General features: G+C 32.7%; 1 protein-coding gene across 3 annotated transcripts in view; it reads left to right on the top strand.

The window, feature by feature from the left end:
* LOC145249692 (uncharacterized) overlaps window positions 1-22646 on the top strand; it is a 78029-nt gene that overhangs the window by 5956 nt on the left and 49427 nt on the right. For 2 of the 3 annotated variants that reach the window (XM_080111494.1, XM_080111495.1), the window contains exons 2-8: window positions 989-1210; window positions 3377-3483; window positions 13217-13381; window positions 15933-16059; window positions 16623-16742; window positions 20077-20206; window positions 21934-22005. In XM_080111494.1, coding sequence (XP_079967620.1) covers window positions 991-1210; window positions 3377-3483; window positions 13217-13381; window positions 15933-16059; window positions 16623-16742; window positions 20077-20206; window positions 21934-22005 — 941 coding nt within the window. In that variant the 5' untranslated portion in view covers window positions 989-990. Of the gene's footprint in view, window positions 1-618; window positions 753-988; window positions 1211-3376; window positions 3484-13216; window positions 13382-15932; window positions 16060-16622; window positions 16743-20076; window positions 20207-21933; window positions 22006-22646 lie in introns of those variants that run through there. The other variant, XM_080111492.1, reaches the window with a different exon arrangement.

Below are 22646 nucleotides of genomic sequence, written 5' to 3'. Positions count from 1 at the left end.
TATAAAACTGACTATGTCTGTCTGTCTATTTCCATAGTTTCAAGCTCTATCTCCTCTGAAACTAAAAGTCGCAGAGTGGCGCGAGGGGCCTATGGACCATTCTTTTATAGGTCTTTAGCTTGTTAAAATAGTTCTTAAGGGATCAAAAAGGGGTAAAAATTGAAAAAATCGTAATACATTTTGTCATTCATCTTTATTTTAAATCAGTTCATATGCGTGTGTCACGTTGGTACAGTGGTAACATCACCAGCTTTGAATGCTAAAGTTTTGCTTTCGGTTTCGATTCTAGCTGACGGCACCCAAATCCTTTTTTTATTTTTTTTTTTGTAATTTTGAAATCACAACTCTATAATAATATATACGAAATCTGGACAAATTAAAATATCATATTTAAGCGTATTTTATGACCGGGCAAAGCTGCCCCCCCCCCACACACACTAGTACTTGATAAAGTTGTTTGTTTTTGTTTTACGGCATGTCGACCCTTTTCAGGTTATTTAATGCCGAATCCAGTGATTTTGAAGAATTTTTTTTAATAGAGTATATTTGTTTGTTTTTTTTTAAATCAGTTTCTATTTAACTCATAGTTGGGACCCTAACAGGTACTACCACTCTGGGTAAGAGTGGACCTGGGAGCAATGGCAATTAAAGGGTGGCTCCATGCTCCCCCAAAGCCTGCAAGCTGCGACCTCACCAAAAGGTCATATCCAGGACCGTAATTTTTGAAACATAGCATCTTCCTTCCATGATCAGTACGTACATCAAAAATATTTTTCTATACTTTGGCTTTTTTTTTTTAATAGGGCTAACTTGATTTCTGTTATGTTAAAAAGAGTTTTTCTAAATAATAACGTTATTATTTAGAAAAGCCCTTCTTAACATAGGGAGGAGAGGTCCTTTACCTACTTTGTATTTTCACCTAACAATTTAATAAGCATTTAAAAAAATAAAACGGCCAAACCTTATCTGTTTTTCTCTTTAATTTCAGAAATGGCATCCAACAACACGAATTATCCATCATTTAGTTTCCTTCCTCAGCAATGGAACCATTGCTCCCGTCGTAACTTCTTTTTGAATCATGGCTCCCGGGGAAGTATATATATTAACGAAGATGGAGAAACGTTGGTGCAGAAGACACACGAAGGAAGCAGAATGCGTCCCCTTAGTGCACAGTTTCCAAGCCTACCGCTGTTTGAAAAACCCAAATATGGTAACTTCTCGTGATTTTATGTTTCGATTTGTTATGAAAGTGAAATCAACATTTCGTATTCTTGGAGATTAACATCCTCAGCTAAACTATTACCACCCCCTGCACCTAAAAAAAAATTAAATTTTACTTTTTTTTTTAGGTGACTATGTATAAATATCCTGAAAAGAATGGCTAACATGAGACAGTCATATAGTCAGTAATCGCTCAAAAGTCAAAAATTAAACAAAATAGTGATAGATATCAATAATCGTCACGGTCACATTTATTTTTTTAAATTTTTGATTTTTAAGTGATTATAAAGACTCCCCAGATGACCGTCTCATGTCAGCCGGTTTTTCTTGTTTTAACTGAAAACTCTGCACTATTTGTGTTTCAAAGTAAATGAATGTTTTAAAATAAGTTAAAACATAAACTATTGTCCTGGTAGGTAGAAGAGTAACTAATCTTGCCTTTGGTAACATTTATTTTCTATATATTTGTTTTTTGACCACTTTTTCATTTTGTTGTTTATACGTTATTATTCTGTGTTATTCATTTGTGATTTTTGTTATACTATTTGTATGCAATAGTTTTGTCAATATTATTATCGAAACAATTTTGTTTTGTTATTTTACTGGGGTTTTTTTTCACCCCAAACAAGGCACAGTGCCACTAAGTCGTAAGGGGCTACTAATAGGGACCAGATTTGCCAGGATACTATGTAGGGAGTTGAGCTGCAAGATGTCTGTTCACATTACACTTGAACCTCTGCATGTCAGTACAGTCAGGGAAGCAGGGGCCTGGGAGGAAATTCCAAAGTCTAGCAGTTCGGTGGAAGAAGCTGTTTGAACGGGTGCTATTTTGCTGCTTGTCTGGTTTGTCGAGGGAATTTACGTCGAGGGGCTATGAGTGCTTTGAGTTCGTCTGAGCACTTACCATTAAAGTATTTGGGATGCCAAAAACTGTTAGATTTTTATTCATTTTTAAGGGAGATAATTGTAATTTTCATTGTCCTATTTTCGGCACTTGTACAGTTTAATCAAGACATAAAAAAATGAAAATATTGAAAAAAGGTTATATTGTACGCATCCGTTATGGAATGAAGTTCTCCGAAAAAAAATTTCCTCAATTTAATCAAGTAGTTTTTTTTTTTTACAGCGGAAAAACAATTTGTTATGATACCGAGCAAAAGGTTCGATTTTTAGGAAGAAAAGCTAGTAATGAAGATGGGGAGAGAGTGTCGGCGCTTTACATGGAGTTATCTCCCCGTGGCGTGTTCAATAAATTTCCACAATGGCTGACTTCAATGCACTCTCATAAAAACGTGTTTTTCCGCTGTAAAAAAAGAAATACTCGATCTTGTGATTAAGTATCAATTTTCATCACAATCATATACTTCTTGCAGCCTGTAGTATATCATGGCAATGCACACTAAGGAAAAGAGTCTCTTTGCATAACATGCATCGTACAAGGTATGTTTCACCTTTGCAGCATTCACCTTCCTTAACATAGTAGTTCTCTTCTATATCTTCGACACTTGAAAACAAATATATAGAAAATAAATGTTACCAAATGCAAGATTAGTTACTCTTCTACCTACCAGGACAATAGTTTATGTTTAATCAAAAACTTAAAAAAATAAATGTGACCATTGTACATAGCCCATTCTATTAAAGTACTTGCAAAACAAGTGCCCTATTTTCTTATATATATACACAGTAGTTTTGTTGATATTTATTAAAACGATTTAAACCCATTTTTATTAATAGAATGTAACTGTTCATATACACTAAATTTCCTCATCTTGGAATACATCACAGCATAATTAAAAGCACCATTGCAATCATCTTTTTTGGAAAACATTAAAAAAAAGAAAAGAAAATTTTCTGTTAGATTAACTGCTGCCCGAGAGGTGCAGGTGGGAGTTTATTTTTGCAAGTTTGTAAATCAGTTCGCTTTGGAGGTCGCTGAAAAAATGGTTGGCTCTTTTTACTTCTTCAGAAATATCTTGCTTCTGACATAATTTTCTACTTTATCCTCGCTTTTCTGGCAACTCCAAAATAAGGGGATAAAATATTTTTCCCTGACATAATTGACATAATTCTCGAAAAATAAATATTTAAGTGATGATGATGATGATAATGATGATGATAACCATTTTCATATTTTTTTCTCTCTCAACTTCAGGTCTTTCCGATGTCGATCATGTTGGTCAAGACATCCTTAATGAACAGAAAGAAAAAATGAAGATCTTAATAAAGAAAATGAAAAAGTTGAATACCTTGTATAAAAAAGTATGTATTTCTTTTTGTTTTCATTTGTGCAATTGGCATTGGGTTGTTCACTCCAAACAAGGCACCTTGCCGCTTGGATGTAAGGGGCTATTATTTCGGTCGGGTCTACAAATGATTATATAAGGAGATGAGAAAGATGTTTGTTCACATTGTCACATTTTGCTAACATGAACGGCGCCCATCTAAACGGGTGTATATACCTTGTCTACCTCTCCAGTTAGATAGATTGAGATGGATAGATAGATAGATACAAAGTTTGATAGATAACTTATAGTGTTCTACCTATTTCATAACAACATTACGTTTAAACTTCTGCATGTCAGTACAGTCAGGAAAGCATGGAGGGAATCCCAAAGTCTGGTAGTCCGATGAAAGAAGCTTTTAGAAGAGGAGACTTTCTGATATCTAGGGATCTCTGCAGTGAAAAGGGTGAGATTTGGCTGCTAGACGGGTTTGTTGGGAGCATGTACGTTGGGGAGGTATAAGTGCAATGAGTTCATCATAGCCCATTCCATTAAAGTGCTTGCAAAACAGACATAGGGATGCAACATTGCGATGATGGGGGTGGAGCTTGGTTGATAGTGCAGGATCTATTACATTGGAGACTCTTTTTTTTTTATCGCGATCCTGTCTAAGAAGGAGAAACTTGAGGTTTAAATTTGAAATGCTTTTTACTCATGTCTTAGCGAAGCATCGTCTGGAAGAGATGTTATACGCTAATGATTCAGTGCTTGTTGGAAACTTGGAGGGAAGCTACGGAAAGTAAAGGTTTGAGAGTGAATGTTACAAAGACCAAACTGTTGATTACTTTTTTTTTATTGGTCTCCAAAAAAAAGGGGATTATATCTAGTAATTCACTCGCGTTTGTCCGTTTGTACTTTTCTCAATAACCACGCCTTGGATTTTTTAAAATTTTGCACAAACATCGTGAAAGTAAATATTTGCCGGAACAGATTTTCCGGGATAACTCTGGTGCTCCCCCTCTGCCCTCGCCCCCCCCCCCCGGTCAGTATAGGAGTAAAATTCCCCCAAAAACCTCTGCCCATTTGTTTGTTCACTCTTTTCTCAATGAGAACTTGAATTTTTTAAAAATTTTGTATAAACATTAGTGATGGTGAAAGTAAATTTTTTTATTCAGAACCATTCAAATCCAATTTTTCACATCAATCACAAACATAACTTGACTCACTGCCATCAACCCTCCCAACATACAACTTCATCATGATCATCATGCCCAATGTCAAAGGCATCATTTCCTTCAATGACAAACTTACAGCATCCGTTCCAAAGATTCCACCTGCACGTGGCAAGTTTTCCTTCCTTTGTCGATTTTCATCACAATCATAAATGCTTCTTGCAACCTGTAGTATATCATGGTAATGCACACTAAGGAAAACAGTCTCTTTGCATAACATGCATCACACAAGGTATGTTTCGCCTTTGCAGCGTTCTCCTTCCTTAACATAGTAGTTCTCTTGTATATCTTGGACACTTGAAATTCTTTCCAGACTTATTCACATGTGGAGGGAGACCCTGCATACTCAGTTTTTTAAAAAAGATTTTATTAGTTATTTATTTTTTTGTAGTAGAAAGTCACCATATATCAATGCCAAAAGGATAAGGGTTGATGAATTTGATTATTTAAGAGGACAGTTCAAGAAGAACTTGAAATCAACCATTTTATAGTTATCTGGAACGCAGCCCCATGGTATTGTGTTCCACAAATATGTAGTTCTAAGAAAGAAACTTTGTTCATAGAATTTTCATTTAGTCTTAGGCATTTCATTTAGTCTTAGGTCCGTTTGCAATTTTCTCAATAACCATGCCTTGGATTTTTTTAAATTTTGCACAAACATTAGTCACGGTGAAAATAAATTTTAGCCAGAATAGAGAATCTGGGAGAAGGTAAAAGAAATCACCGGAGAAAGCGATAAGACTGGGCTTGAAAGAAAAAGGGATAAATAAAGACCTGGCCAGAGATAGGTTAGTTTGGAAGTGAATTTATAAAAGCCGCCCAACACTTGTTAGCATGTAAAACGGACGTTAAACGGAATCTGATCATGAACGATAAGTGCATTTATGTTGTCAGTGTATTTTTCATGCATGATAACCAGCCAACTAATAAGAGTAATCTTATTAGCAGAAGATATATCATCTCTATTGCATTTCTGGAGTATATAAGTAAAGTAAGAACCCATCAGGTATGTGTGCATAGTGTGATGACGTATGAAAATGAAACTGGCCAGTGAGAGTTGAGGGTATGTGTTGTAACGTGATCAACCTGAGGGAGCGATTTGGCCCTCATTGGGGAACCGGGTGACTATGCTAAGATAGATCCCGGGCAACAGCGGATATCCCAAAGACCTAAAGTAGAAGATATATATATATATATATATATATATATATATATATATATATTTACATATATTATTTCTTTGTCAAAATAGATATATTTTGCTTTATTGTTTGAAAATCAGAGATATATTTATTATTCGAAAATGATGACAGGAAATGTTAGAATAATAGCGTTGACATTGTCTGGCCTGGTGAACCAGTACCGGGGGTTCTGACTGAAAGCCGGTGATCTCTGGGGGTCATGGGAATAGATATCATATTTTGGTCTCAGATTGCAAAGCTAGTGATATGGCTGAATTGCACACCCGCAAATTTGGGTTCCCCAGATGCGTGGCATGATTCGATTGGCTTAGGAGATCGTCTCCTCCACACCTGATCTTACTATATAATGTTAATGTCGCTCGAAATTAACGAGTTTTGTGTGCGAAATATCACTACCAAAACATTGACCACACCCCCCTCTCATCCTGTCTGAGTGCCATCTGTGAAGAGAAGACTAAAGATTTGAGACTTTTAGTGTGGTGACATATGGAAATGAAACTGGCTAATGAGGGTTGAGGGTATGTGTTGCATGGAGAGAATTGGAATGAGAATAATGCAATGAATGAATCTGAGTCTTAAAGAAATAGACTTAGATCTTCTTGCGTGTAAAACAGCAGGTAACACCAGATTATGTCTATGGAGTTCGTCTTTGGAACAGTGAATGGCTAGAGGTCATCCAATCATCAACTGAAAACTGTCAAATTTGGTCAGCTTTTATTATGCATGCGGTAACATAACATTTTAGCATAAAAATATTTTATCCCCTTATTTTGAATGAAGCTTCAGTTGAATAATATTAAGGTTTAGAATGACGTACAACCAGTCAAAAGCTTGATACATGGGAATTAGAAATTGAAGCGTCTTCATATGTATAATGCTAAGCTCTATTTGGAAAGCTTATTTCTGAGTCAGTCCTGAGCCAGCAACGGATATGTAGTAAAAAGGAATGCAGAATGTGTTAGTTGACATAGAAAGATGTCAAATTTTCATATTCAGGGATAGACACAGAGGGAGCAACAGTATTTTCTTAGCTGTTTGGCTACAAACAAAGTGGAGTATATATTTTAGTTTTGTCTTATCTATACTTAGTCCGGCGCTTAAGTCAACGGATACTTAAATCTAAGGGGGATAACCAGAATAGACATAACAAAAACAAGCATATTTTGCAAGGTATAATTTGGGATGCTTAAATAATCAATGAAAGAATGTTAAATAATAAAAAAAATAATGATTACACAATTACTGTAGCCGAGTTCCAGAAATTGCTGAAGCAGTTTACGAAAAGGAAATAAGTTAGCGATCAAACTATATCTGAATGAGAAATTGCCGAAGCAGTAAAAAAAAATAAATACCTGCAAGCGCTGGGTGAAGTTAGTCCTGGAAATTTCCAAAAGAAAACAAGTTAATCAACGAACTTAAAATATAACAATGTTAAGTAACAAAATAAACTTATTAATTAACGTATGACACAAAACAAAAGTAAACAACCTGTTACAATGAAACGATGTTGATTAATTAACAACAAAAATTAAATAAACTTGTTAATTAACGAAAATAAAAAAAACTTTTTTCAAGGAGATTTTGAGTCATTTTAATTTTTTTAAACGAAAATAAAAAATTTAAAAAATAGGAAATTTGTTTTTCTTTAAGTAATCAGTAATCCTATGTCAGGATGATTAAAACTTTTTTGAAGAAGATTTTGAAGTATTTAAATCGTCAATAGCAATCAAGAAGTTGTTCTCTAATTAGCTAATGAAAAATGCTTCCCTTATTTAAGAGAAAAAAGAAAACGAATACTTTATCTTGGTCAGAATCTTTGAACACTGATTACCTAAAATAAAGAAAAAACAATTTTTTATTTTTCTTTAAAAAAAATTAAATTGACGGTTTAAATACTTCAAAATCGCCTTCCAAAAAGATATTTATTTTCGTTAATTAACAAGTTTACTTAATTTTTGTTTTTGATTAATTTCCATCCTTTCATTATAAGAGGCTGTTTATTTTTTGTTTTGTGTAATTGTTGTAATTAATAAGCGTCCCAAAATAAGCTTATTTTTGTTGTGTCTATTCTGGTTACCTCCCTTAGATTCAAGTATCCGTTGACATAGCGCCCTTCGTCCTTGATGAGTGAAGGAGAAATTCTTCTAGATTGGAGCAGTTTTTATTATCTTTCATTATCAGTTTCATTTTTAAGAAAGCAGGTCTTTCCCTACACTCATGGCTCACTCATAAATATTTATGAGTGAGCCATGCTACACCTAAAACCTACTTTGTGTTAATTTCGTAATTAGGAACATAAATTTTACGTTTTTATTTGTCAAAACCAAGGGAAATAATTCATATAATAAAAAATAAGAGTTATTTCCCTTGACTGATCTTCTCAGGGTTTATTTATTTATTTTTTTTTAAATGATATATTTTTTTGATGCATTTCGAACAGCAAGAGAATTAGAATTTGCTTTGCAAAATTTTTGGATTCCTTGTATATTAAAAAACACAAATTTTCAAAATCTGGATGATGTACTCGGGAATGTATTTAAAAAAATCAAATGATTTGATATAACTATTTTTATAAAGAAAATCATTATGAAGTGATGAATGGGCATTCTAAGTACGGACAATAATGGCAGGGAAACGCATTTTTTTTTTTTTAATCTAACAAAGATTAATAATACAAAACGTAGTCTTTATGCGACTATTAAGAGAATCGTTTCTGTTTTCATATCAGAATTTACGACGCTAAAACCAACGATATTTTCATTAGATGAAAACATTTGAAAAAGAAAGTTGCGGAAACTTTTTCTAGTTTTTTTTTTTTTTTTTTTTCCAACTACATTTTTATTAAAAAGTAAATATTATGGTGAGGTTCTATAAAAAAAAAATTAGTCTTTAAGCTTAAAACCCAAAGAATGAATACATTACAAAAGAAATGAGATTTTTACGGCAACGTTTTTTTTTGTTTGTTTGTTTTTGTTTTTTTACTACTTTTTTAAATTAACAAATAAATATTATGGGTAAGATTTTTTGCAAAAATGAAGGAAAATACAACGATAGTTGAAGAAGAAATTGTGATTTTAACAAACAAACTCTTTAATAAAACAAGGATGAAACTGTTTTTTTAAAGCTGTGACGACTTCTTTTTTTTTTGCTGTAACAAAGCTTACACTATTAATAACACCAACATCTAATTTTAACATTACAAAAAGTGAAAAGGTGACGAAAGTTGTAGAGGAATTGTAATTTTTATTAAACAAAACTGCAATTTATTTTATATGAAATATTTTTTTTACATGGATAATTTAAATATGCTCCCTGATATAAATTAATATTCTTGGAAATATTTAACCAGTTTCTCATTTCTGCCACAAAAACTTCATCAGGTGGAGATGGAACATTTCCACTGTTCTACCCAACAATTTCCTTATGTGTCTCTTTGCATGAGACCAAAATATGAAAAATGTTAATAAATTTAAAAAATGTACAGTGTCATCATCAGGATTGACAAAGTTGTCCTCGTGGACAACTTTTTCAATCCTGATGATGAATTCCATTTTCATAATGTTTTAATCCATTGTATGCTGCCCAGCCATCGGAGATTATTCTTGTTCCCAGCAATGTCCAGGAACGAATTATTGGGAATAACGTCTCACTGACCCTTCTTTCTACTGCCGTTATGTTGCATCTGTGTTGCCCTCTCTCCATGCTGCGAACACCCAAACGCCGTCTCTAATTCTTCCTTTATTATATTTCCTCTTGGAGAAAAAGATCCATCTATCTCCACTTCCTTGGCGGTATTAATTTGTATCAGAAAGCAATATCGTGTTTAAATTATCCATGTAAAAAAAATATTTCATATAAAATAAATCGCAGTTTTGTTTAATAAAAATTACAATTCCTCTACAACTTTCGTCACCTTTTCATTTTTTATAATGTTAAAACTAGATGTTGGTGTTATTAATAGTGTAAGCTTTGTTACAGCAAAAAAAAAAAAAAAAAGTCGACACAGCTTTAAAAAAACAGAGTTTGTTTGTTAAAATCACAATTTCTTCTTCAACTATCGTTGTATTTTCCTTCATTTTCGCACAAAATCTTAACATAACATTTATTTGTTAATTTAAAAATATAGAACCTCACCATAATATTTACTTTTTAATAAAAATGTAGTTGAAAAAAAAAATAGAAAAAAGTGCCGCAACTTTCTTTTTCAAATATTTTCATCTAATGAAAATATCGTTGGTTTTAGCGTCGTAAATTCTGATATGAAAACAGAAACGATTCTCTTAATAGTCGCATAAAGACTACGTTTTGTATTATTAATCTTATCAACTTTGTTAGATTAAAAAAAAAACGCCACAGATTTCTTTTTCTTAATGTTTTGACTTAATAAAAATATCATTGGTTTTAGCATCCTAAATTGTGAGATGAAAAAATAATTCCTCTACAACTATCGTTACATTTCCATTTTTTGTAATGTAATTAAAACAAAAAAAAATCTGACATGAAAATAAAAACGATTCTCTTAATGGTCGCGTAAAAACATTTTGTATTATTAATGTTATTAACTTTGTTATATTAATATTTTTTTTTTTGATGTTTTGATTTAATAAAAATATCGTTAGTAGTAGCGTCCTAAATTATGAGGTGAAAAAATGAACGAATCTCTTAGTAAAATGGAGTCGTCTCCCTCTGCACAATGACCTTGATATAAAACGGCGCCAAAAAATATTTGTACACGTGAGAAAAAGTTATAATGAAAAATGTTTTCATGGTGACATTCGAAAACTGACAAGTTTAGTTAAATTTTGAAGTTAAATAAATTCGTTGTAAAAATCCCTTGAAAAAAAAATATTAGTTTTCTGGTTCAATTTAAAAAATAATTAGTAAAGTCCTAAGATATTGAATTAAATTAAAAAAAAAAACACCTTGTTTGTACAAAAAAAATAGCTTAATTAGACCTCAAAAGTGAGAGATTCTGGCTTCACACAAGCAAAAACAAACAAAGTCGTCTAAGAATGCATTCTACAGAAGCCAAAAATCTCAAAGTCAAAAAGCTGTCTGAAAATGACGTCGGGTAGTTAGGGAGTGCTGGTTTTCTTCTCTCCCCCTCCCTGCTGTGCATCCATAGATTCCTACTGATGATGTTTGTATAATTTTTACCATTTTTAATTTAATTATTTTCCTGTGTTCCTGCTTTTAAATTAAATTTTATTTTTATTTTCAAGATTATATAAAAATTATGTTACACTGAAAGTTACACATTCATTCAAGCAAGAAAAATATTAGACTCTTACATATAAAAATTATGCGCAATCTAAAAAAAAGATATTTTTTGCAATTATAATTTTTTATGTGAAAATATTAAATAAACAATGCTTAATTCAATGATAATATCGGTAGCTTGAGAAATTAATTTTTCTTTGAGTTATATGAAATTTATTAAAATGAACTTTAGGCATTTTTTTTCGTAATGTTCCTGAAAAAATTAGTTTTTCTTTTTTTTTTTTATTGTTTACGATTCTTTATTTTCATAAAAAAAGCAAAAATAAATTCATTTTTTTTTACTGCTGAAAACCATAACTTTAGTAAAAGTGTTTTTTGTTTAAACAGTACCTTTCTACTAAGATTCAAATAAAAAATAATTAGTTCATTATATTTCATGATCATTATTTGATAAATACTGAAAATTTCATTAAAATTGGTTAATTTCCTGAGTTTTGGTGAATTTTTAAGTAAAGAGAGGGGTCAAAATGTTTATACATTTTGAGCACTGGCATTCATTTTGCACGTACCTTGGGAATTCATATGGATTACAACGTAAATCTATGAATTGTCGACTTATCTCCATTTGTTTCTTTAGATATTTTTCAAAATGGTGGACAAGATAGCTGCTTTTCGATTATTCATAAAATTTGATTTTCTTTTTTTAAAAATTGATCAATTTACATAATTTTTGGAATATGATATTTTCGTTTGTCATGGGAACATACATCATACAGATTTTTCTTTCTTTTTATTTTTCAAGAGGGAATTCTTGACAAGAACTTAAAATTCATACATAGTTTACAGTTTCTTTAGTTTACAAATGTCCGATACAATTTATTGACATCCGGCATGAATTCAAAACACTTTATTGTTTACATGAAATCATAATTTGAGTATTTATTATCTTGTGTATTGTTTTTATTTTTTTTTTAAGTATTACTAATTTTTACCTCTTGTGCATAAATTGCATCTGTGAAATGTGGCTGCAAAAATGTATGAAGACTGAAAATTACAAAAAATTCTTGTCCAGAATTCCCCCTATATTAAAATAAACAAAAAACACAGAAAAATCTGTACGATTTACATACCCGTGATGAAACAAACATATCATATTTCGAAAATCATATAAACTGACTCATTCAATTATTGCCCCATTAGCCTCCTCCTTCCTTTCGCCAAAATCTTTAAGTCCTTAATCAGCCAAGCACTAGTTCATCCCCTCATAAATAATAAACTTCTTTTCAACCGACAGTCTTCGACTGTTCAATTGCAGATATTCTAACTGTAATCTCCAAAAGTACATACCACTCACTGGATAAGGCAGGGGAGGTTAGGGCAGTAGTCCTAGATGTATCTAAGGCCGTTAATAGGGTTTGGCACAATGGCCTTCTTGTGAAAATTAAATCATATGGTGTTATTGGATGAATACAATATGATATAAATGCAGGTGTATAACAAAGGTGGATCCTTAGACCTTTATTAGCATGTATAAGTCAATCTTGTGCATAAGTTAATGTGCATTTTAGGACCAAAAATTGTGTCATTTTAGGTATTACCTTTGTATAAGTCGACTGTAGATTCTAGACAAGTTAAATGGCTCTTTCTTGCACAGATAATTTCCTTTTTGGTGTTTTTTTTTTTTGTAAGACATTATAAATTGTTTCTCAGCATCTGCAAGCAATTTAAAGAAAAAAATAGTATTGCTACTGTAAATTTGGTCCCAAATATTAGCCCCCTTGCATCAAAGTAGCACTGTGCCATGTTTGGGGTGAAATAACAGTAAAAGAAAAGGAGTTAGATAAAATGATATGAGTGTTCCCCATTTTGAAAATAAATCTACAAAAACATGAGAGATAACTCTAACAGTAATTCATATTACTTGTAATGCCTACGAATTCCCATTAATCACTGAAAAATTAATTTATTTATACAAATAAAACTATTTGATTGATTTACATGATATTTTGTGAATTTTGACATATGATATTTTTATTTTGTCATGGGTACGTGCATCATACAGATATTTCCTGTAATTTTTAAGATTTGTTTATCAATAATTTTATTTTTTCTCCAGAAAAAACGTGACCCTGATGCTGTTAGCTGTCTGTTAAAGTGTGTTAGCAATTATGAGAATGGTGATTGTTCTGCAGAAACGGTTTTTCAGCAATTCCACGAAATGGCTTCACTGAAAAAACTGTACAAGAAATATTCACGGATGTTTGACATTGTTAGCATTCCGGTGAGTTAAGATTGTTTCTCGGTCAGTCCTAAACAAATGCTAATAATAATTTTCCAACATGGCTTCTGTTTGTCTCTTTTTGTTCTCATTTTCAATCTTTCTTTTGCTCTTTCTCTTTCATAAGAGAGAGAGTAAGAAAGAGTTAAATAAAGAGAGAGAGAGTCCCTCTCTCTTTATTTCACTCTTTCTTACTCTCTCTCTTTCGCTATTTCTTTCTTTCACTTCCTTTCACTCTTTTTCTCTTTCTCTCGCTCTTTCTCTTTCACTCATGCTCTCTTACTTTTTTTTTCTCATGCTCTCTGTCCCTTTTCCTCTCTTTATCGACCCTTCATTAATAATTGTCTGTCTTCTTGAAACCAGAAAAATCTAATTTTGTAATCATGCTTGACAAGTTAAAGGTTACTAAGATTTTGAATACAACAGTTTTCGTTAAGCCTGAATTATGATATGCAATGCATCCGCCCTGCTGTTTTAACAACGTTGGCGATCACAGCTCTCCAAATTATAGAACCGTGGTAATCTCGGAAAGAGGAGTAAAGATGGTAGTTTCCCGTTGCTTATCTTGATTCGGAGGTGTATCTCTCTCTCTCCCCCCCCCCACCAAGTTAAATGCACCCTCAGATACCAATCTGGAAATTTCTACAACGCCTAGCCTTTCCAAATTGTCACCCATATGGTACTGGTCAGGCTCATCGTTGCTTAACTTCGATGATCTGCCGAGAGTTGATGTGTCAATGTGATTGTGCTGTATTATGGTGTAGATGATTAAAAAATATTTATTGTTAATTTAAGTTAGTTTAAAGAGTAATGATACTATGATTGTCTTCAAACTGGAAAAATGATGCAGTTAAATAGTTAAACTACCACTGAGAATTTTTGCATTTCATTAACTTACCTTGATTATTATCCATAGTGCTTGAAAAAAGTGTGTTTATGACAACAGACTAAATCCTTCATTCTCTGAAACAGATGCCGGCATACTGAATGTAAGCAATGGACAGTTGCAATCTGGAGGTATCTGGCACATACTGAACATACATCACACAGATTTTTCTTTCTTTTTATTTTTCAAGAGGGAATTTTTGACGAGAACTTAAAATTCATACATAGTTTACATAGTTTCTTTAGTTTACAAATGTCCGATACAATTTATTGACATCCGGCATGAATTCAAAACACTTTATTGTTTACATGAAATCATAATTTGAGTATTTATTATTTTGTGTATTGTTTTTTTCTTTTTTTACGTATTACTAATTTTTTACCTCTTGTGCATAAATTGCATCTGTGAAATGTGGCCGCAAAAATTTATGAAGACTGAAAATTACAAAAAATTCTTGTCCAGAATTCCTCCTATATTAAAATAAAAAAAAACACAGAAAAATCTGTACGATTTACATACCCGTGATGAAACAAACATATCATATTTCGAAAATCATATAAACTGTAAATTTCAAGAAACATACAAGGTGCGTTTGAATCAATTCCCACTTTATTTATTTTTTTATTCATTTATTTACAGACTGAACAGATTAGTTCAACAAGATCATAAAGTGTTCAAAGAAATGGCGACAGCATAAAAGCCATAAGCAACTCATAAATTATCACATTTTTCTCAAGCAACAGTAAAAACTAATTTGAAAAATGCCAAGTATTTTCTGGATGAATTCAACCATCTGTTATTAGCCAAATAAGTATACTAGATAATGAAGGTTTTATAGACTGGCTAAAAAGCGGATCGTTCCACTATGTCAGGCTCATGAGAGGATTATAATGACTGCCAAAGGCTTGATGACTAATGTTTTTAAGATGAGTGGTCTCAATAATGACAAGTGCAGGTTTTGCAACATAGAGAGAGAGGAACACTCCACTATGAATTAGCTCTTCTGGAGAGAGCTAATTCATACCAATCATCCCTACATTTAGGGACATATCCAAACAAATGTAGGGCAATAATGCATGCCTTAATGGAGAAAAGCCTCCAAGACTCCAGGAGAGCTAATTCATAACAATCTAAAAAGTCACAACAAAAATACTACATTATAACTAGATAGGCGATAAACTAGTGCTTAATTTAAGTCAGGCACTTTGTAGAATAACGATTAATGTACTCAACTATAACTTTATGGTTGTGAGTTCGAATCCTGGCATAATCAGTTGAAAAATTGTTTAGCCTCTGTTTTACAAATTGACTTACAAACTGCTTTCGGGCCAGGATTAAAGTGTAGTTTCTGTTTTTTAGATGCTGCACTACACTTTTTTGATATCGGTTAATGGAGGAGAAATCCTTCAAGACTGCTACATTTTTTTTATTTTTGTTACTGACCAGAATGCCCCTTTTTGGGGAGCTGGTTTCCCCTCACATTAAAAACTGACCTCATGTCTAACTCTGCCTCATGGGAAGGCAAGTTAAAAAAAAAAAAACTGACCTACCTCTTGCTAATTTTTCAATTTCTTTCATGTTTTCTTTGGTTTGTCTTTATTATATAGTGGGGGATAATTGCTTATATGTTTGTTTTAATGTATTGTTTTTTTTTTGCTTTTTTTTTAGCAAACAAATACTGCATTTACTGGTGGCTGCTTGCAAGTAATCGACTTTTTTGATGACTCATCTCCGACTGATGAAGCAGGCAGCGTCTGCATGACTGCTGTGTCTGGATTAGACCTGAATAAAATTAGTATCCTTTTTATTTAGTCTTTATCCCGTTTTTTGTTCCCTCCCAGTGTTATGAGTAGCAGGTTTAGTAGATGTGAGTGTTGGAGTTAGGGTAAACAGGTTTAACTCTAACTACAACTAACCAAAGAATAACCCAAGAGATGTCAATCCAAAATTTAAAGAAAAGCAAATATGGACTCATTTTTAAGTTGTGTCTATTGAATTTGCTTGTTTAGCGATGGAAATTTTATTTCAAACTTGACTTCTCAGCACTTTTCTTGTAAGATTACGAGTAAACTCTGTGTTTGATCAGCCATGTTGCATGGGAGTGGGACATGGATCCCAGTCACTTCTTATTTGCAATAACTGGTATGGTTAAGAGTAATCATTATCAATATTTTATCATTGAATGGATCAGGGTTTTTTGGGTTTTTTTCAATTTTATATTTTTGTTTCTTTCATTGAAAGTGTTGAAGTGTTGCTTTTTTACTTTTTTTTTTCATGTTTTTAAATATTGTTTTCTTTCTTATTTTTGGCTTTGTATATTTCCAACAAAAAATAAATATTCCTTGACAGTATTTTTAGAAATCTTCAAAGCAGATCTTGACGTTTCCGGTATGTTAACCGTGGATGAATCAAAAAGTAATGAAATCCAAAGTTCGCAGCCTCTGCTGGAATTGTCCAATCAGTGTCTTTATGATCATTGTGAGTGGAGTTTCTTGACAACTTTAAAAGAACATAATATTCTACCATTTTAGGCATCATCAAGTCGGCCTGGCATTTACTTTCGACAACATTATTTTTTCCTTTAGTTCTCATATTCCATGAGCGATGTTTCTCACAAACGGGGAAGAATTACTGTTTTTTGGGTTGAAATTTATCCATATAAAACTTACTTATTGTTGGCGAGAAGTACTATCTTTTTGTTCAGATTCTTACATCGAGTGGCTTGATGCTTTGTCTGGAGCGATTTCCATGAACAAAAAATTGTTTATCCGTTGTTTTACAATTTTACTATGTGAATATGTGTTCGACAGCTTTTAGAAATTGACTTACAAACTAACCTGGCTCGGTGTTCTTATTCATCTCTTTTTTTCTCTTAAACCCAGCCTTATCTGTTGTATCTGTTTTGTTGTCTTGGGTCCCAACTATGGGTTGAATAAAAACCAACTTGAAAACAACAAATATATTCTATTAAAAAAATTTTCTTCAAAATCTTTGGATTCTGCATTAAATAACCTGAAAAGGGTTGATATGCCATGAAACAAAAACAACCAACCAACCCTTACACTTGTAAAAATTTAGTGATTGAGAAATTTAAAACATTAACTGGAAAGATCCTCTAACTAACATTAGTGGGCTGGAAGAGTCTGGTTGCTCTAGTGTAGATCAACCAGACTCTGATTTTGTTGTATAGAGCACTGTGACTGTGTAGGACTCAACTGGACTGGAGCAAAAAGGATAAAATGTATAGATTTTGTAACCGGTGAAGTTGTGTTGTCTGTTCCCGAAGGAATGCTTCTTTGTTGCAGCCGTCTGGAGGGTCCAAGAAATGAACAATCAGACAGGAAAGGTTAGTCCCAAATTAATTACTGTGAATTGTCTGTGTATATACATGCCCACTCAACAACATAACAGACATTCAGCTAGGCTGAATATATACGATTCAAAGAGGTATGTATGTTTAAAAATAGTAAAAGATATACTCTTTTAGGGGGATATATTTACTTGTACTTGTTTCGGCTATCATCGTTGATCGGTTGAGCCAGCTCTACCTATTGTGTTGTCACATCTTGAATTGAGGCCGACCACGCCTGACGATCCGATACCGCAGCAGCCATGAACGCGAGTCATTCACGGTTCCAGCGACGTAGACCATAGAGGTGAGGACCCAGAATCAACTGGGAGTCTTGTTTGACCGTCTTGATCCAAGTCTTCAGCTGTCCACCGCGGCTAGGTTTTTCCCAACCAGCGACACATTTTTTTTTGTTTTGTTTTATCAAATGTTTATTAGCCATTTGGATGCCAGGATGATAGCAATCGGAGCAAATTAGCATATAAATATATACATTATGATCATAGTTTGTCTATTTGTGTTGTACCGAGTCATTTGTTAAAATGATCAAAGTGATATAATTTTTTGAACAAGAAATTAATAATCCATTGAATTTGTTAAAGTGCTTGTCCAGAATTTTCCGTATATTTTTCTAACAAAGGGAGAAGAATTACGTTTTTTTGGGTTGGAATCTAGCAAACTGGACTTAGGATTTACTTTCCTTATTTTGTCCTTTAGTCCTCACATTTCGTGGGCAATGTTTCTGACAAACGGGAAACAGAAATAAAGAAAAATCTGTATGATGTATGTACCTATAATGGAAAGAAAATATCATATTTCTAGAATCATGTACATTATTGAAGTAGTTTTATTTTTAAACTAGCATTGGTGCCCGTACTGCGAAGGAGGAAAAGAACGGGAAAAAACCTGACGTCTTTGCTGTTAAGACCACCGCCAAACCGGAAGTGATGTAGGTTTAAATTAAGGCTAGACAATCGAAAGTAGAGGATGACTTTTGAAGATATCGGCGAAAAAAGCGATCCGCCCCCCCCCCCCCCCCCCTGTAGAAAAGTGCCCAGTTGAAGGTGAAGATATTAATGTTTTTAACCAATTTTTCGGTATTTGTCGTCTGGAGGGTCGAGCTTCAAAATGATACTGATCTTGTAAAAATCCATCGCCTCTGTTGAAAGTTTTAGGCAGACATTCAAACATACATGCATACATTTATATATTGGTAACTCAAATTTTCGACCCAAACCGATTAAAAAGCTTGCTCTATCTCTGAATATCCTTTATGTCAAATTTCAAATGTTTAGACCAGAAATTGTCTGAGTAATTTAATAGAGACTGAAGCAGTCAATTTTTTTTAATCTTTGGCCCCGATTATGACCCCTTAACATTTATTGTTTTGGGGTCAAATCAAGTTATTAAGTTAGATCCATGTCCAAGGAACCTATACCTAAAATTTCAATTGTTTATACCCAAAATTGGCGGAGGAGTTTGGTAAAGGTCTCAAAGGTCAAATTGTTGAACTTTGACCTCTTGACAGCCAAATTTCTGGCTGAAAACTGATCACAAAGATTTTCCCAAATCTCAATACCCTGTATATCAAATTTCAAGTCTGTAGACTGAAAATTGACAGAGTTATTGTGTAGGGAAATGTACACAGACAGACACACACACACAGACAGACACTTTCACTTTTATAGATATACTAGCATTTCAGCCCAGTGTTGCTCGGGTGTTTTGAGATGTATGTTGAGCAAAAAAAAAAAAAAAAAGCGGTCAATTTTTTTAAAATTTGACCCCTAGTATGACCCCTTAACATTTATTTATTTGGGGCTCAAATAAAGTTATTAAGTTAGATCCATGTCCAAGGAACCTATATCTAAAATTTCAAGTGTTTTGACCCCAAATTGTCGGAGGAGTTTGATAGAGTTCTCAAAGGTCAAATCGTTGAATTTTGACTCCTTAACAGCCAAATTTTTGTCCAAAAACCGATCACAAAGATTTTCCCAAATCTCAGTACCCTGTATATCAAATTTCGAATCTGTAGACTTAAAATTGACAGAGTTATTGCATAGAGAAATGTACACACACACAGACACGTTCACTTTTATAGCTATATAGATAGATAAGAAAGTCAAATTCTATGGCTAACCAAAGAGCAACTATCTCACAATGCCATCCTTAAAACAGTTTAAAACAATAAGGGAGATAACTCAACATAAATTAAACTTGCAAGATTTTTGTTGTAATGCCTACAAATTCCCATTAATCGCTTAAAAATGATTTTATTTATAAAAAATAAAATTACTTGATCAATTTATATAGTTTTTGAGTATTTTTTTTAAATCATGTATGTTTATAACTTTTCTTTATAGCTTTTTTTTTTTTTTTTTTTTTACTATAGGGTCAATTCTGGACAAGCACCCAGTTAATATTAACCTAGAAATCTTTTTTTTTTTTTTTTTTTTTCTGTAGCTCTGTGTGCTGCAAGAAGTATGGATTCCGTTTTGGTTCACAAAATTTTCCCAGAATATTTTCAGTTTCAAACGTCGAAAGTGAATGAAATTAAGTTTGAAGATGAGACGTTGACATCCATTTTTATGAGGTGAGTAGAGAAAAAGTATCTAAAAAAAAAAAAATTTCTAAAAAAGACTAAGTAGCCAACTTTAATCGAGAGTGACTTGAAGGTCCTCTTTTTATAAGCTGCCACATTGAGGTGGAGGAGAGCATACCACTCTATTCTCATTAGCGAGTACTCTTACCATTTTTTTATAACCTGATTCATTTGGCATAATAGCCAGTTCAATCCACGATCAAATGCAATGAGACTGGAAAAAAAAAGTCTAAATAAAATAAGGGAATAATTAACATAAATAATAATCATAAGGATGGCATCTGATCGTTGTCTAAGCTGATGGAATGTGAAAATCTATGGATTGTTGCTAAAAAACTACCTGGCAAATATACTCAGTGAACCAAGTGCAAGAGAGATTCAAACAATTGCACTTAAAGAGACGGCCAGAATCTTAAAAAGATCTCTTGATTCGAATATATATAATAGTAAATGAATGTTTGGGATCCGGTAGGATGCCCCATCCCCAGGTTGAACAAACTGATAAGAAAATTGAAAAAAAAAAAGTTTGATATTTCATAATTTTCTGCAAATTCTAAATTAAATTTTAATCAATTTTAATATTTAATCCTGAACAATATTTTATTTTTGGTATTGATCTTATGATCAATATCAAAAATATTGTAAGATAGGCGGTCTAGAAAGAGAAATGTATGTCTTACATTTTTGGAAAATAGGATGGAAGGAGTTCTATATTGTTTGTCTCCCAGAAAATGCAAGGAATCTAATCATGGGCAATTTTGAATGCTTGTAAATAAAAAAGGATGTTAGCAAAATGTATTAAGTATTTTAGAGAGATAGAATATTTATGTTAAAAATTTATATAATTTTGGAATTTTTAACATAAACAAAAAAGTTTGGATAATAGATCAAAACAAACATTATTTAGTGGTGATGTCAGATAACAAACAGAGAGGGAAGATTGTAATATAGACTTATAGTCAGAGAGGGCGAGTTGGACAAACGAGAAGGAGTTAGCTTGAAACCAGAGAAGATATTAGACAGGTAATGGTCTTTGTACACACGGAAGCTATCATGCTCAGGAAATAGCAAGAATTTAGAAATAAGGAAAGGCATGCAACTCCAATGTCAGAACATCAGAAAATAAAAGTTGCATGAAAATATCACCAAAATGTTGATTGTTGTTCCTTGGGATGAATCTTCATTGCAGCTTTTACAGATCCATCAATCAGGACCGACCAATGAATGAAGGTATGTTCTCCTTTTGGCCTGAATAACTCCCCAGAAAGATGTTATCTGTCATTGTGCTTTATTGTCCGGTTTGTTGAACTGTATAGTGTTCCCACTAGAAGATAAAAGAGATACTTACATTACTTACACTTATGCAATTATTATTATTAGACAATCACATGTATGTATATAAACACCATTATATGCACAGCACGGCTAGACACGTACATATTCATCTTTTTATACTGCTGCCTCGAACCATGATAGCACCTAATTTTGCATTTATCTTCTCATTTTTCAAATTGAATGGGTTTCAGGTTCGAATGCTAGTGTTTCTCTACAGAGGGCACGCGCCAACTGTTGATGCTCATTGTTGTGGTTCTTCACAATGTTATTACACAAAGTTTTATTTGTCAGTTTAAATACTATTCTTAAATCCGACAAGGTAATTTTATATGTTATATTCATTAAGTAAATCCAATAATTATTTTTGTTTTCTTTCCTTCCAGTCCTTATATTGGAGCCGAATGCCTGATAGCCACAAGCACAGGTTCCATTTATCTCTGGGACGTCAACAGAAAGTAAGGTGTTTCTTATTTTTTACATTATAATTTATATATTGTATTTTAATATGTTAAGGAAAAGTTAAGGGGAAAATTAAGGAAAAAAAAACCCTTAGGCCTATGCATTTCGAAGCTAAATGCTTCTCATCAGAAGAGAAGGGCCAGAATTATACAAAATGCAAGTGTAGGAAAAACTGGCTTAATACTTAATTAATGGGAAAAGAGAACGCCTCTCCAACGTTCCAGTCCACTTCACACTTATCTGGATGTCTAGTTAGTGTTTTTGTCTCCTCTGTCTTTCCATCCTGTTGATGCTGAAACTATAACTTTATTATTGTTATTCGTGGTGATTTTGATGTTCTTGTTGTTATTGCTAATATTTTAATAGTATTATTTTGATTTTCTACATTATTCCTATTTTTAGTTTTTATTATTTTGATTTATTATTATTATTATTATTAGTGGTAGTAGTAGCCTTATTATTAGTATTCTTCTTTTTTTTTTTGTTCTATTACTATCTTGATTGCCAGCAGTTCAGCCCGGCTTTGCCCTCGGGCCCTATGTACTGTTCATAACTTGCCGTACATGTGGATACACTTTATGTAAGATTTCAAATGTTTAAACCAAAATTTGTCTGAATAATTTTGTGGAGACCGCAG

Source organism: Euprymna scolopes, chromosome 28 (genome assembly GCF_053919585.1).
Source record: "Euprymna scolopes isolate OS-2025 chromosome 28, ASM5391958v1, whole genome shotgun sequence".
NCBI lineage: Eukaryota > Metazoa > Mollusca > Cephalopoda > Sepiida > Sepiolidae > Euprymna > Euprymna scolopes.
Note: the sequence above shows the minus strand (reverse complement) of the source record. Positions and strands in the feature narration are given on the sequence as shown.